Source organism: Gadus macrocephalus, chromosome 3, assembly GCF_031168955.1.
Source record: "Gadus macrocephalus chromosome 3, ASM3116895v1".
NCBI classification, from domain to species: Eukaryota; Metazoa; Chordata; class Actinopteri; order Gadiformes; family Gadidae; genus Gadus; species Gadus macrocephalus.
In genome coordinates, this window is record NC_082384.1 from 16,420,210 (window position 1) to 16,437,709 (window position 17,500).

Consider the following 17,500-nt stretch of genomic DNA (forward strand, 5'->3'; position numbering starts at 1 on the left):
ATGGTGGGAGAGGCGCTCCAGTAGCGGACTTGCGTCAAAAAAAAGTTAAAAAAAAAGACTAACAGTTCCCCCTAGAAGGAAGGTAATTCCATTAATTGGGACACCTCGGCTTAGGATCTCTCCCCCCCCCCCCCCAACATGGCTCTCCCTTTCTCCTCTTCCTCTTAGTGATCCCTCACTTCTCCCTCCCTCTTTCTATTCCTCTTCTTCTTCACCTTCACACTCACGCCGCTTTTCTTACCGATACAACGGGAGATGAGAAAATCTTCTAAATATAACCCTAATGGACGTGGCAGAACCAGCTACAATGTAAGGTTCACCCTTTCAAATTGCCTCTGGTTTGAAATGTGTGAAATGAGTGTGAAATGTTTTCCTCTCCCCCCCACCCGGTTCCTTCTTATATAAAGTACATTACACATCATATTTAAGACCCAGTTTGAAAATCGTTGCCATATATATTATAGAAAGATTTTTGATCAATTTGTTCAGCCTGCTTCGCTATCATATTTCTTCAATATGGTATCTTAACTTAAAGGGTTGGGAGCAATCATAAGTCAATTGATTGCCTAGTAGTTATATATCGTATATCGTTGGCCAACTATAGACTCAATGCACGGAAAGCATTTTCAACAACTTGTGGTCATACAAGTTAACGAGACAAATGAATAAAACGTTGAGGGTTTCAGTTGGCTGCTTTCAATGCAATAACATGTGACTTCCTGAGACCTGCATCCTGTATCACTTGACTGACTACTGAAAACCATATTAATATGCAAACAGGGTATCCGCCCGACCAAGTGACGGATACAAACTCTCATGTTTTTTTGGTGTGTTTATGAGTGCTAAACAACATAGAAGTATGCACCTTTGGGTCAATCTCCAGCTTGAGGTGCTAGGTTTTAAATGTATTCTTTGATTAAAACAGGTGCCATTCCTAGAGGTACACCCCTTACTGTCGGTATGAACGTATCGCCGTGCTAAATACGCAGCCTTCCTTATCGGGTGGATTGAGAAAATCAAGAGGCAGCCCACCTGAGGGATTTCAATGCAGGAAAACCACTGTATGTTATGCATGTAATTCTGTACCCAGTAATTCTGCTGCGTATAGGTGGTCTCTCCCGTACTAAAAAAGGCCCCCTCTGATTTTCATCGGCTCCATTGCCCTTTCCTACAAGGTAACCTCACCCTCTTCCATTGGTGCATTGTACTTGAACTGTGGTTTCTGATGGTCACAGGGAACTAGAGGAGCCAGAAGGAGGTGCTGCAGGGAAAGGAGGGAAAACACTTTGGTGTATTTTGAAGGCCACCACTTCCCCCCCTCCACCTCATAAAGTGGAGGGAGATTTGTGTGTGCTGCAACCTCAACATGGCGTTTGCAGTCTGCCATTGATTTCAGCCATCCTCCAAAAGATCAATAACCATTTAAATGTGAATGCATTAATAAATAGTTGTTACAGCTTTTGTCCACCATTTTATTAGTTGAACTTCGCTCCTCCTACCTTCCCGCCATTTCTAATTTCATAAAGAAAGAGAGTGAAGGAGAGAGAGATAGAAAGGGAAAGAGGGAGAGAGAGGGTGAGTTAGTATTGAAATGTAGTGTAAATTACCATCTGTGTCTTTCCGGCCTTGGCCTCCGTGGTTTGTGGGTATTTTGGGCGGCGTGCCAGAGGTGAAAAAGGAAGGAGAAGTGTTCTTGGAAGAGAATGAGACGACTCAGAACCCCAGACCTCTGAAATTCCTCATCGCAGATGGAGCGCCCTTTAACCCTTGGTTTATTTTTCCCTTCCAATTTTAGTTTCTCTGATTTAAAAAAAGAGGAAAAAAAAAAAAACAGCGTGCTCATAATCTTTGCTGTAAAGCCAAAACTGCTGCAGGCAGAGCAGTGGTGTGTTCAACGTTTTTAATGTTTGTTTCGTCTCTTTTTTCAACCCTTTTTCGTACTAGTTTCACTAATACAAATGAGCCTAACTAGCGTGCACGCATTATTTCAAAACAAGAAATGTCAGGGTGCCAAACGCATCAATTCCTGGCCGTCACATCTATTACCCTGAAATCCAAAAGAGAGCTGCTTTAGAAAATGAGTACTAAAAGAACAGGTCATCGTTGGCTCGGCTGCGCCGTGTGTTTGTTTTCTCACTGAAGATGTTTGTAGAAGTGATTGACTCTTAGAGAGAGGAGGCTCCCTGTAGGAGAACAATGTGTCTGGTGCTACTGTATTGTTTGCAAATCATTCAAGCGGACAAAGGGGACAGTCAAGAACTTACAGAGGAAGCTAAGAAGCTAGGGATGCAAAGGCATCATTTGGAAGGGGAGACAAAGCCATTGAATTGTGAGCGAGACATTTTTGACAGTGATGTCTATTAAAGAAATAACACCGGTGGAGACATGCATGGAGAATAGAGTCATCCGCGTTTTGGATATACTTGGCCAGGATGAAGGAAGCAGAGTAGGAGAGGAACAACGTGAGCCAGCAGCTAAAGCTAATCTTGAGAATTGGGGAAAAGGGGACATGGATGGGGGTGTCTTTTTTCATGGTAGTATTGGGTGGATGGCAGTTTGGCAGCAGCACCCAGGGCAGTGGTGCTTGGATTTAGCCTGTCACTTAGGACAGGGACACTAATCAGGATTGGTCCTGGTGCCTTCCCAAGGAGAGCAGGAACAGGCTGGGGCCATTATGAAAAGATAGGAGAGAGGGACGGGGGGAGGGATGGGTAGGGACAGAGGGAGGGAGGCAGGGAGATAGAGGGCAGAGAGAGAGGCAGAGAAAGAGAAGGCAGAGCAAGAAAGAAAGCGCGATGGGAAGAGAGAGGCAGGGGGATTGGGGCAGAGAGAGAGGGCAGAGAGAGAGAGTGAGAGAGGGGGGCAGAAAGAGCGAGAGAGAGAGAGAGAGAGAGAGAGAGAGAGAGAGAGAGAGAGAGAGAGAGAGAGAGAGAGAGAGAGAGAGAGAGAATTGCCATGGCACAGCAGGAAATGCTAACCGCTAACCTCATTTACATGCAGGTCCAGGGAGGACAGGGAGGGGGGGAGGGAGGGAGGGGAGCTTATTCCGTTTCCAATCTCCATGTTAAACGCTGGCCAGGGCAGCTGATGGGAATGAGAGGCATTGTTCAGCCCCAAGCCGCTCCCCTCTCCGTTACACCAATACCTGCTGTCCTTCTCCAATTTGATATCAAAGAGACATGCAGTGGGCCCTGCGACGCCGCCACCGCCACACACCCCCGATCTTGACCTGGAATCGATAGGAAAACCCGCTGGAACACGCCGCGTAGGTGTACGCCAGTGCGGTACCAGCGTGCGGTCTTGTGTGCTACAAGCAGACACCGTCGTGGGCTTTCTCTGTTCTGCCATAACCAGGTTATGACCCAAGGCTGTCGCATTTCAAAGTCATCTTTCACCCTGCGAGACTGTGCTGTAGCATAATGATTGCCTTGACAACCATCACTTAAAGCCACACGGGTAGGTGGAGGCGCGGTGTCAGGCTCCCCGCTCCACTCTGCCGATGAACTCATTCCAAGCTGCGAGGTACAGCCGGGTCAGACCGCTGAAACTGGAAAAGTGGCTGCTTGCTACAGTCAAATCAAACACAACAATTCCCTTCCCAAACAATTACAGCGGCGGGTTCGAGAAGAGACGTGCGGCATGGCACGGGTCGTCGCAGTGGTTGGTTCGAGGAGGGAAAAGGGGAGGAGTCGGGGAAGGGGTTGGGGGAGTAGTGGTGGCACATGCCTAGCTGCGAGGAACAAATGAGCGTTGGTTCTTGTTAAACTGAGGATTTGGGCTAATCTAGAAAATATTCTGACGGAGGGGCAGACACATCTGCTGCTGACCACTCCCTTGTGGAGAACCAGGGATTAATGTGGCGGTAATCTGAACACACAAGACCCCTCGTACGAAACCCTTGCGGAGGGAGGGGAAGCGCAACGACAATCTGGGGCTGTGCCACCCACATTGAATTCCCCTGAGGAGCGATACCTTTGAAGGTATTGGCTGGCTGTTTTGACACCTCTGGTGTATCCCCGCTGCTAGCTCGACTGTTACAACCTGGGAGGCTGATTAGGCTAAAGCGACAATATGGAACCAAATGTCCAGTGGGAGGGGTGGTGGGGGATGTCGTTATTATCAGGAGGGGACAAATACAGGGTGCCCTAATGCCCTTGTTTTCTTAACGAAAGGATGAAACCGGAGTGTGCCTCTATTTGTACCCTTAATGCACTTGTGTATGCTTAAGCGACAACACCGTGCAAATGGTGATGGGCGCCCCCTCCCCTAGCACCCCACCCATCCCCGTTAATGTCCACGGCAGAATCGGTGTCAGACCCTCATCTGCATTACTGCGCTCATAAATAAACCCACCAACACATTGACAATGGCTCTCAGAAAGATGACTTCACATCTCGCAACGTTTTTTTACTCGTCTGGCTCCTTGTACCGCAGCCAAACACTTATACTCCCTCTCTCTCCTCAGACTTGATATATTGTTTCCCTGGAGAGCTGTCAATGCCTTGCGGACCTTACTATCCTGTCTGCCACTCCTACCCTTCCTGCACTCTTTAATCTCTCTGGGCCATAAAAGAGATCCCATGGCCCAAAAAGCTCTGCTCGCTGCAGCCAGATATAGCCAGGCGTCCGGGGCGAGTTAAACATGTTAGCCCGTGTGCGCTCCTAAGTGCTTGAACATGCAGTCTGAAAACGCTACTGGCCCAGCAGAAGAGTGGTTCGCCTAGCTACTTCACCAAAGGCTAACGACATTCAGGCTTTGCTTTATAGTAGAGAGAGAGAGAGAGGGAGAGAAAGAAGGTGTGTGTGTGTGTGTGTGTGTGTTTGCGCATGTGTGTGTGTGTGTGCTTGCTTGCCTGTGTAAGAGCCTCCTACCCTCTCCTACCCTCTCCTACCCACACAGGAAGTGAGGTCATCTCGTACCACTGCGCCACGCTGAGTACTTTCAGTGAGGGCGACAAGGATCAACGTGTTGGCCAGGTGCCATTTCAAGTCCCTAGCAACATACTTTGTTGAATTATACAGCGTTACCGCTCCATTTCAAAAAAGAAATCCATAGGAGAAGGTGTTTACCTATTCAGACACAGAGACAAAGGGACAGCGTCCTAAACAACCTAAAAAACAGATGCCCTGAAGGCGAAGATCTTTACGTCCTAAACTAAATACCTACAAAATAACAATCTGGATTTTCTACACCATTCTGGCGTGCTGCCATGCTCCAGTGTGGCTTCGCAGCCCCCCAGCCAATGGCATGTCTTCTAAGACAATCAAGGCAGTTCTTTAATCCTCAACAATGTAATTTCCATCTCTTTGAGAGTAAAAAACGAGACAGAGCCCCACAATAAATCACAACCCTGTTTACAACGGGCGTCTGGCACGACTGGCCGACTTCAGCTCCCTAGACCACCTCCTCCTCCTCCTTTTCCCTCCTCCTTTCCTTCCCCTCTCCCCTCACATGCTCTGCATCCCTCATGCCTGTAAAGGGCTATCCTGCAGGGCCTGGATGTACTTGTGTGGTACAACAACCACTGAGAAACCGCCCAAAGCTCTTAACAGCTCTTCCTCTCAAATTTCTCCCACCTTCCATCTCCACTGCAACCACCAACCAACTGTCTCCCTTCCCCTCTCTCTCTCTCTCTCTCTCTCTCTCTCTCTCTCTCTCTCTCTCTCTCTCTCTCTCTCTCTCTCTCTCTCTCTCTCTCTCTCTCTCTCTCTCTCTCTCTCTCTCTCTCTCTCTCTCTCTCTCTCTCTCTCTCTCTCTCTCTCTCTCGCTCTCTCGCTCTCTCTCTCTCTCTCGTAGCTGTACCGGTGAGCTTTTCTGTATGAACTGCTGCCAGCAGAAAGCTTGCTACTCTGGTGAGATTGCTATTACTCAGTGCGAGCAGGGCTCTGTGTAGCCAAAGGGCTGCTCTGTGAGCTGTAGATCTCCATGTTGTGACTTGTCAACACAGGGAAAATCGTTACTATGGCTGAGGCACTCTCATTCCACACAGAAGGGGGATCTGATTGAGCCGAGGCAGGTACTGTAATGGAGGTATCCAGGGGCAAGTCTGCGGTACTGGACAACTGTATTGTTAACCGATTTTCCAGCCCTTAAAATCAGGTAGCCAGGATATAGAACCGAGGGGAGGGAAGCTGTCAGAGCAAAACTAAAATACAATTGTCAAACCATGTCAAACTTTTGCCGCTAGTCACGGGTCCACCAGCCAATCAGATTTGAGCTCAGATTGCTACTGCTCTTCAGTGCCATTGCGTCTTTGACATTAGAAAGGGCTGATCATGTCGAATATATTCATGACCGAATCTTTTTAGTCACACATTTACATAATTGTGTGATTCTCTGCAATAGTTTTAGTTTCCATATACTATACCAGTTCCTGGAGGAACATACAATTTTTTTTACACATGCATGGCAGAACATAGGGAATTCATTGATAAGCAAAAACGAACTGACACCTACAACACCTGATTATTTTAACGGCAGTGTACTCTAACCAACTGAACCAGATTTCACAAATGCAGCATAGCAGAATGTAGTTTTCAGTTAGTTTCTTTGGGGATGTTTAAGATGCATTTTAAAACTCTGAAGCCGTCAGCCATGACTTAAAGTAACTACCCACCAACAGCCTGTGTTCACAACTGTATCTAACATAGGCTGTAACAATGCCTGTCCGGCCGCCAAGGTCACCCAACTTTTGGCTTTGGCTCGCTCTGCCAGTACACATTTCATCTTGTGGCGTAATGCACTTTCGAGGGAGATATACGGATGATGTGCTGTGGTAGAACTTCCGAATGCACCGATCAACATAGTTTGAATGCAAACGCAGCCCGAAACTGTGTTGTATATGAAGTTAGATTGCGTAAACGACTCAAGAGCCGGGAATATAAGGAATAAAAATAATCTCAAAAACAATGGCTGCATTCAAAGTAATTGAACACATCTGAAAAGAATTCATATGAATTCAGTAAAATAAGTACTTGTTTTTGTCAAAAAGAAAGAAAGATTAAGAAAAAACATGGATTTCTTGATAAAGTCATGCAATTACTTTGACGGTTGATGATGACTTCAGTCATCAACGGCAAAGCCCTTTGTTTAAACTGACTGCTGTTCTGCATAAAATGAAGATAGAGGGTACTGAATAGGATCACAGGACGCTCCATTTCCTGGTGAAAGCTTTTGATAATTGACTGCGATATTGTCTTCCCCAGATTGAAGGATGAGAAGAGCATTTGGGACTGTAAGGTTAAAATTTCTGGACAAGCTTGAGAAATTAGCGCACAGTGCCCACATGAATAATGCTCTCTTGTTACTTAACAATTACTGTCAAGGTGTCATTGACTAAGCCACTTAACCGGCACAGGTAACACTACAAGATTATAGTTAAGAAGACCGAGCAGATACCCAATGTTGCAGTGTGATTAGCTACATTAGTATAAAGGAAAGCATTGATTAGCATATACCCATGAGGGCTCAGGCCTACCTGGTTATCTTTAGGGCACCATCAAACATCAATAGAGCTGTAAAGGGAATTCTCTAGCTCTAATTATGGGCAATCTTCATTTTACAATCTTAAGAGGGTAGCAGTGATGATGAACTGAGCTGTGAAAACGACAGCGTGCCATTTTATAACTTAGTTGTCATTTCAATATTTTTTTATTTCAGATTTCATTTTATTTTGACCTTATGGGAGATAACAAGTCCTCTACATTGTATTAAAGGGCAATTGTTATTTAATACCAATTATCTGGAAGACCACAATTAGGCTTGCATCAGAAGTTCAAATCTCGATATTGCTGATTTCGGATGAGACTTTGTTAACTCTGTGTTTGTTTTGGAGTCCCGTTTGTGTAAACTGCTCCACAAACCAGTAAGACAACAACAGCTGTGCTGCCTACTGCAACTCGACCTATTTGACCGGAGAAGTAAAGTAATATTTAGTTATGGGCATTGATCCAAGCGCTGACACTTTAGCCACTTCTTTGAAAGCGGGCCCATTAAAACTGAGCCATCCCATTTCTTTAATCTACCCCGACACCGCTGCTGCTTACTATCCACACTCCATTCAACTCGTGTGTCAAGTCTCCCATGGTACAGCTAACTCTGGTGTTGGCCAGCAGGTGTGGATGTTCGATGAATACAGCTTTCGACATCACAGTCTGATGAAAGAGGCGTCCACCACATTCTCCTTGCCCTTTAATTCATTTCTGAGTAAAAGCCTGTGTATCATTATTCGCTTGAGCTCCAGTTGGGGCCATGGCGGCCCCGGTGCCCGAGCCCCATCAACTCTAGAGGGGAGTGGGGGATGGGGAGGTTGAGGGGTGGGGGATTCTTGGCAGAAATTCCCCACAAATTTGATGCCAAGAGCGAAATGGAAACCTCCCCTCATTTTCCTTTCCCCTTAATCCAATGTTTTCAGGCCCTAGCCCCGCCAAGGTCATTATAATCATAGCAAGTGGAAGGGAGCCAGTGACCCACCATTACAGTAAGGTATAGAGCCACCCAGACAGAGGCAGCCATTGGCTTGTGAGATGGAGCACAATCCTGTAGCAGACTCCCAATCCCTCCATTTCAAATGCAGACGACCCAATGGAGATAAAGGACAGGAAAAAAAGTATCTTTACCAACACAAGCCTGATGTTCGATTGTACTATTATTGAAACCAGTCACCGAATCAGTCCGGAACTCTCTTTTTAATGTGTCTGCATGGTTTCAGGTTTCTGGTGTGTTGTATTATACCAACTTGTGCACTGTGTCAATGTACTGTTTCTAAACATGCAACCCGTTGTCCCCTTGACAATCTATTTCAAGCTTACTAATATAATACAATTTGAAGGTGGGGCAAACTGATGCTCTCTTTGATTCAGCATATCATACATTAACGTATGGTGTAATACACTGTAATTTAAGGTAAGTAAGTATCAAGTTAACAAATAAGTTAAATGGATCGTACATCCCAAACCCAGAAGAGGGGGTTATTTGTGACAAAAGTACAAGCAAAATAATATCATGTACCGTTGAAGTAGGTTAAAAATTGTTTTACTGTGAATAAACCAACTGGATAACACAAACAACAATACACAGCAAGGTCATAAAGAATGGCAGTTTTCATTGAGGCGCCAAAGGTCATGTTTACTTGTCAGAGTGAGGGCGCCATACTGTACTGTGACCTCCGTGACCAGCTTGTGTACCACACACACACACACACACACACACACACACACACACACACACACACACACACACACACACACACACACACACACACACACACACACACACACACACACACACAAAAGACAGCAAGCAGGGGCAACCCAGACCAGGCTACACAGCCCAATCTCTGAGTGTGTTCAAAGATAAAGAACTTCTTACGTTAAAGGCAGTGTATTATCGTGCCCTTTTCCACCACAAATAGAAGAGATTTCCGGCCCGATAGTGGGTTTGTTGGCTGGCACACAACGACGGTGTTGCCAGATGAAAAATGAAAGCCTGCAGTGAATTGAGTGAAATGACACAAGAGGCATCCAAATAAACAAAACAAACAACTCAAAACATATTTCACTGCAAATGTATACTTTTCGGTGAGCTGGTTGAATCAAGAGGGATCAACCGAGTAAAAAAAAACAAGAGATGGGTCATCATAATGACACTGAGCCCTATGGGGATTTATGTGTTTACTTTTTTCACAATGTATGACAAAAAAATAAGTAAAGAATATCCAGTGATACCGACCAGAGAAGCTCTATGTGCTGGGTTCTGTTTGCTGTTTTATTTATTAATCATTACCAAATAAAGGTCAAAATGGTTAGGCTTGAATGTAAAAAATCATAAATTCCACGTGAAATTCTTTAAGGCTCATAATTGTTCACATTTCGAAGTTAAGGCATTGTACTTAGCAGTCAGCTGCTGTCCAGTTCAAAAAAAGGCAGCACATAGCTTCCTTATCCTACCGTTCCTATGGTCGTTCAAATAGAGCTAAATTATACTGAAAAAAAGACAATGTACCAGATCGTGATAAGAACTTTTCTAAAAGATCATTCGACTTTTGTGTAGCCTAACTATTCTCGACACGTGACATGGCTGGAGATCAACTATGACTACCTACACTTAATATACAGACCTACCTACCTACCTACCTACCTACCTACCTACCTACCTACCTACCTACCTACCTACCTACCCACCTACCCACAGACTTACTCACTTTGCTGCTGCCATGCCTCAATGGAAAGTGAAGATAACTTATGTGTTGCTTGTGTAAACACTACCCCTTCATCCACAATACAGCCGGTCTTGGCTGTATTGTGTACAACAATGAGGAAACAACAAGCTCCTGTGTGTGTGTGTGTGTGTGTGTGTGTGTGTGTGTGTGTGTGTGTGTGTGTGTGTGTGTGTGTGTGTGTGTGTGTGTGTGTGTGTGTGTGTGTGTGCGTGGGTAGAGAGAGAGAGATAGTGTACTTACAACATCGTAACATGCAGAGTAAATGAAGGCTTAGTTCAGGGGTTGGATCATGACCCTGCTCTTTACAATCCATGATGTGTCTTAAATACTCCATCAACTGGACTGGCACTGTCCTAAATCTCTTCAAATTATTTATCTCGCACAAGCACATACACACACGCACGCACGCACGCACACACACACACACACACACACACACACACACACACACACACACACACACACACACACACACACACACACACACACACACACACACACACACACACACACACACACACACACACACACACACACACACACACACACACACACACATACACCCAGCATCCACCTTTCTATCTTCTAGCCAACTGCTGCAATTTTCCAAGTTCAAACGTGGGTCAAAACCTTACTGTCACATATGTGAATGTTGATGGTGGGTAAATGTTTCTTTTTTACCTACAGAGTCCATATGTGTTAATGTGCAAATGTAAAAATAAAAGTTAGCCGGTTCATTGTTGGAAAAAAGGCACTGTCAACATATGATATTAATGTAAAAAAAAAAAACATGAGTGTAATATATGTCATCCCTTGAAGAAGCTTTTGATAAAAGACAACCAAAAGTGGCTTTTAATCATGGTTGATTTTGTACTGAATACTGCCAACATGTGACATTTAAGAAATGCACAATGTGTCAAGTGATAAACATAGTTTTTTGTCGTTGATTTAAGATTAATCGCCTTAATTATTTATGACATTTCCATTTCCACGGCACTCATTAAGATGTTTGCTTATGCATGTATTGAGTACAAAGTTCTACAGGAGCACAAATGTCACAGGCGGCCAATTCCTTTAATAACCATCATCTCTGCCCATGTCTGAGCACTACTCTAGCGGCCGCAGCGTGTTATTACTCCGTGTCATTATTAAGACTGATAAAAGCACAATACGAACATACAAGCTACGCAGGGTCAAATGCACACGGGTAAATCGACGTTACTCTCACAGACTGTGCATTACGATAGGCGATGCTTATGGCGTGTTGTAACACATTTATTACACAGAAACTGTGTAATAAATTGCTGCCATTTCATTTGGCTAACCGCGTTATTGATCGTAGTCTGTCTGCAATGAATGGCTGCAAAGGGAAGGGAAAAAACCTTGAACTTCAGGTGACCATGGCTTTGACATAGCCTGCATGCAGACAACCCCGTCTGCATTTGGGAGGAGGAGAAATACGGTTTCTTTAAACATTTTTCCGACTTTTTGAAAGTCGACGATAGACAACCGCAGATGGGTAGTGAACTGTAAGGCAAAGTTTAAGACGTTTATCGCCGGGGAAATGAAGTTACCAACCGCGTCAAGACAACGCTACGGCTAACTAGGAACACTGGGGCATGGGGAGCCCAAGTCTGGCTTGTCTGATCCGACTGACCCTTCATTTTATTGCGGCCAGATTCTCAGATCCTCCCCCTTCTGCCCCGAAAGCGACTAGCTTGCGCGGACAGATCAACTAAAACGCTGGCCATTATTTCACACACGCACACAACCGACACATATGACAACTGACCGCAACCTTTAGAGCAACGGGACCGTAATCGATTATACTCTAATAAAGCCACGTATCATTTATGCACTCACTGGCTAGCTAACGTAACCGATCGCCAACAACATGGCTGCCTCGCTCGGACCTAAAAAAAGAGAAATAACCTACGCCGAGTCTTTGTCTGTTTCACCTCTTTAACCCTAAACTACTGCGCAAAACACACGAAGACCCGGTAAAATCGCAAAAATAGAGTAAAGGACTTACGTGAAGGCAGGCGCTTGGGCTGCTCCTGCTTCCTCCTTGGCATTTTCCCCCCTTTTTATCACATTCTCGTCCTTGTTTTAGGGATAAGAAGAAAAAAGGTTTTTTCCCATTGAGACTACGGGCGCGAGTGATGGCAGGGACTTGGTCGTGCACCTGGCTTTGCTCGGTTTAAAGTGTATTGTTGGGAATAGGAACATAGGCGGAGGAGGTGCCGCTGTTGTTGTTGCCGTGTCTTGACTATGGCTGCTCTCGGTGCAAGTGTGTCTCCGAGCCCCTAACTAACACTAATGCAGGGATCAAAGGGCAGCAACAGCAGAGCAGACACACGCACATACACACACACTCACACACTCTCACACACACACACACATTCGCGCCTGCGCGCGCGCACACTCTTTCTAGGAGCTCGCCCGCGAGAGCAACGTAAGTACAAGGTGCCCCCAAGCTTTCCGGGTGTATTGCTGAAAATAAAAAAGACATCAAATAATATTATTTTTACGATGGTTTGTTCTAAAATAGCACTATATAAATATTATTACGCAGATATACTCTAGTTAATAATATAAATACAATGTAATAATAATACTAATAATAGTACATAATTATGTTTTTACATGTTTTCTCTGTGAATATGTATTTTTATTTAAAACAGACACTTTGCACACGATTATTCATAGATATGGCTATTCATCAAAAAATTAACTATACTTAGTTAGAATATATATTTTTATTTTTAATTACCAAAACTAATAATGAAACGAATGAAGAAATCAAATGTACTATTCACGATATTAGATTGACAGTTTCACACACACACACACACACACACACACACACACACACACACACACACACACGCACACGCACACGCACACTCACACTCACACTCACACTCACACTCACACTCACACTCACACACACAGACACACACACACCGGACACACACAAACAAACACTTCTCCTGCTGCTGTTTAAGTGGTAAATCTGTTTTTTTTGTTGTAATCTAAGACGGGAAACGTGTTACAGAATAAGTACAGGACATAAATATTCAAAAGATACATATTTGATACATATTTGTTTTAATAAGAATATGCAAACATCTACAAACACTGTTAGTCAAATAGAAAACAGACCAAGATTGACATTTTAAATACGAATATGCAAAAAAAGAACAGTGTGTTAAATGAAACCTGAAAAGAGCCACCAACACATTCCAACATCTAGATTGTGCAAAAAAATACTAATATAATAAACAGTTTAAACGTGCGATAAATGTACACATAAAAAGAACCACCAACAAGATCCAACAACTAATGCAAAAAAACGAAAACAAAACTATGAAAACTGTATTATAAAAGTGTGTTATGTGAAACAGAGAGAAAGGACCGCCGACAGCATCCATACACACAGAATCCCAGCCCTCCGTCCCCGGTGTTGTGCTGAGCCCTGCTTGTGTTTCCCAGCCTCTCAGATGGGTGCTGGGTGGTTTCACAGCTCCGGCTGTGTCCTGCTTCCTGCTGTTAGACTCCTCCAGGCTGTGTTCTGTTGGCCCTGTCGCGTTCTTTCACACCTCGGCAGCGCACGACCAAGAGAGCTGCGCCTCCCGTCCCTCTCATCCTACCGTCCTCTTTCTGCCATCCTCCTCCTCCTCCTCCTCCACCTCCTCCTCCTCCTCCTCCTCCTCCTCCTCCTCCTCCTCCTCCTCTCCGCGCCACCACCACCCACCAGAGTGTAGGCACAGGAGGCTCGTTACCGTGGCAATTAGCGAAAAAAGCCCAAATTAGCCCTCTTGGCTGTCCACAGGTGACAAAGACACTTTGCATTTCTGCTAATTAAGAAACGGAACATGATGATTAGCTGTGTGCTGTGTCCGGAGGAGGGTGTCACAGACGCTGTCTGAGATACAGACAGATAGATGGATATAGATGCACGAGCAGGAGGGATACACCGCGGTGTCCGATGTCTGCTGTTATAGGACACCGATATTCATTATGTACATCATGAACGTGTTATCAGATGGAATATTAGTACATCGCAATGCCTTGGAATAGAGAATCTGTTCGGGAGAACGCAATAGACTGCGTCCAAAATGTGCACAAAGTCATTCGGTAGAATAGATGGATTACAATTGAAGAATAACATTTATTTTTTTGTTTTAGGCGTGTGATTGCTAGCCAGTGGTTATCTGTATATGTGTGTGTGCGCATGTGTGTGCGTCTGTGCGTGCGTGTGTGTGTATTTGTGTGTTTGTGTTTGTGGGCGTGCATGCATGTGTGCGTCCGTGTGTGTGTGCTTGTGTGGACAGCTGTGTATCTCACCTGCTCCAACAGATGAACATGAGTACTGCAAGGACGCAGGTGATCTGACCAAGCGGTCGCTCTGTTATGTTCAGTTTGATTCTACTTTTGGGTATAAAGTGTGGGTTGTCTACCGGAGAAGTTATCACAATGGTGTCAATATCTGCTGTAAAGAATTTTTGGTTGGTTGGGCTGGTGGATAAGTGCGTGATGGATTTTTTATCCAACATGATTTACTTGCCAGAGAACTAGGAATGTTACATCTATCTCGGCATTTGGACTTGAGATTTTTAGGTATTATTCCTATCATATCAGAATAAGTTGGATAGAAAAAGTTCATGCACAGGTTTGTTTTGTAAACCAGATTCGTCCTTAAGATGTCATGCATCTTACCCTCCCCCCGTGAATACATGCTAATTAACCCCCAATCCCATTTTAGTTTATCTGTTCTGAACATCTTAATAAGGATTGAATCCTACCAGGGCTACTTAACACGTCTTGTATCATGCCTGAACAATTGTCATTCACCATAAAACTGCTAGGTATGTTATTTTAGGCTGTATTACTGTACAGGGTGATCACTTCCAAACATGTGTTCCAATAGTCATATCATATTCAAATATTGTAGAATTTATCTTCAACATCAGTCAACAGCATGCATTAACCAAGGTACCATAATATATTCATATGCTGTGTTTGTCCGTGGGTAAATTTGAGAGCGAACACTCTGTTCTCCGACGGCAACAATGCCAGGCAGCTGAGGTAATGCTGGCAACAAGACAATTTAGATAGTAGCCATGACGACACTCACATGACCTCGTTCAGGGCAGGACCTTAAGGTCACCCTCCGCTGCTCAAGGGTAGAGTGACTAGCTGGTATCATTGACATCTCTCTCTCTCTCTCTCTCTCTCTCTCTCTCTCTCTCTCTCTCTCTCTCTCTCTCTCTCTCTCTCTCTCTCTCTCTCTCACTCTCCATTTCTGATGTCCTTACTGGGTTTTGTTTTTTTTGGAAATAAGGAAAAGGTTTTTTCCTTTTTCCGTGTCTTGGTTTCATCAATGGACTGTATATTTTTATATAGAGCGCTTTTCAGACCAGCGGCAAACTAAGGCGCTTCACACTTATTGCCTCACAATCCCCCCATTCATACACACAATCACTCACAACGACTGTGTCAGCCATGTAAGGTGACAGCCAGGATGTCAGGAGCAGTTAGGGTGAGATCGCTTGCTCAGGGACGACTCAAGACTCTAGAGGTTCTGCAAGGAGGAACCGGGGATCCAATCAGCAACCGATGTATATATAACAGAGTTTAGGTAGATGTGGCTCATCAAACGTTGTATTGTAAAAGTAGTGGTGTGCCGGGTTATTATTGTTGATCACTTGTATATAGTGTGTTAGAGGTAGGTTCTAGACATATTCCTCCTCTGTATCAATATCTTTCGATATCACTTTAGCAGCTGAGGTTATTATTACAAACACATTAATATGGCTCTTTATAACAGCACTACAGTTGAGGCTCAGGAGGGGTGTTGGGGAGATGTACTCAATGAGTTTCTGGTGCATCAGCGAAGGAAGGAGCAGCATGAAGATAAAGACTAGCCTATGTGCCTTCAGGGCAAATTGATCCTCCTCCAGCTTCCTCTCCACTCTTTTCTCTTTCTCTTTCTTTGCTTCTTCTCACTTTCGCCCTCCTCTCTCCCTCCCTCTTCCCCCCTCTTTTTTTCTCTCTCTCTCTCTCTCTCTCTGCCTCCCCTCCCGTCCTCTCTGTCTCCCCGGTTTTCTTCTGTGTGTCCTCTCTGGACCGGTCCCATGCGAGCGCGGCAGGCTGGGCTAATGCTAACGCTGGGCTCAGCCAGTCAGATATGGCCCTGGGGTAAACAGAAACATCTGTCTCCTGACCAGGCGTGACTGTCGCCGAGTGATAAATCCTGCGGGTAGCCTGTGCCAGGGCTGTCCAGCGTGCCACCTGTCCCTCCCCCCACCTCCACCTCCCCTCACACACACACACACAAACACACGCACACACATACACCCACACGTATGCAGCCACGCACACACGCACACGCACACGCACACACACACACACACACACACGCACACACACACACACATACATGCGTTATACACACACGATACACCCACCTAAAGCCGAAGCACACACGTATCACACCACAAAATGTGTGCCCTAATAACACACATGCACATGCAAAGACTCACACACACACACACACACACACACACACACACACACACACACATACACACATCCCTACAATATATATGGTGGTCATACACACACACACACACACACTCCCTAAACGCATATATCATACACACATAAAGCCCACACACTCCCACAATACACACACACACACATACACACACATACACATACACATATTCCTACAACACTAACTTATGTCCCCGGGACACTAAACACGCAACACACTCGAACAACATAAACCCCTTCTCCGAACACATAAAACACTGCAGTCACACTCCCATATCACACATCACAAACACACACAAACACACACTAACAGATGCACACAAACACTCTCCAACAGACACAGACACGGACACAGACACGGACACAGACACGGACACGCACACACACACGCTCACACACACTACAACAACAACAGAGACACACAGTGTGTACACAGAGCGCCATAAACGCACGCCCGCTATACACGCTTCACCCTACATGCTCTCATTCGCCTTGGCCCTGACAGTTTGACAGAAGCAGGTGGTTCACTCCCTCTCTGCCCTCTGGCCTTCTCAGCTCCTACCCTCCGTTGGCCCATTTAGGCGGAGCGACGGCTTGTCGCTTTAACCAAATACCAGCCCGGAGCCTACCAGACACTCTGTCTGCTCGCCTGTTTAGTTCCGGGCCAAAACGAGCTAGAGAGAGAGCTTTCGAGTTCTCCCGTGTTCCGTTAGCTTCAG

General features: G+C 45.1%; 1 protein-coding gene across 5 annotated transcripts in view; it reads right to left on the minus strand.

Moving 5' to 3' along the window:
• Positions 1-12,652, minus strand: part of znf827 (zinc finger protein 827) — a 68,470-nt gene extending 55,818 nt beyond the window's left edge. For 3 of the 5 annotated variants that reach the window (XM_060046273.1, XM_060046271.1, XM_060046269.1), the window contains exon 1: positions 12,253-12,652. In XM_060046273.1, the coding sequence (XP_059902256.1) occupies positions 12,253-12,295 (43 nt within the window). In that variant the 5' untranslated portion in view covers positions 12,296-12,652. The remainder of the gene's footprint in view (positions 1-12,252) is intronic. The other 2 variants (XM_060046272.1, XM_060046268.1) reach the window with 1 other exon arrangement.
• Positions 12,653-17,500: the final 4,848 nt, after the last annotated feature.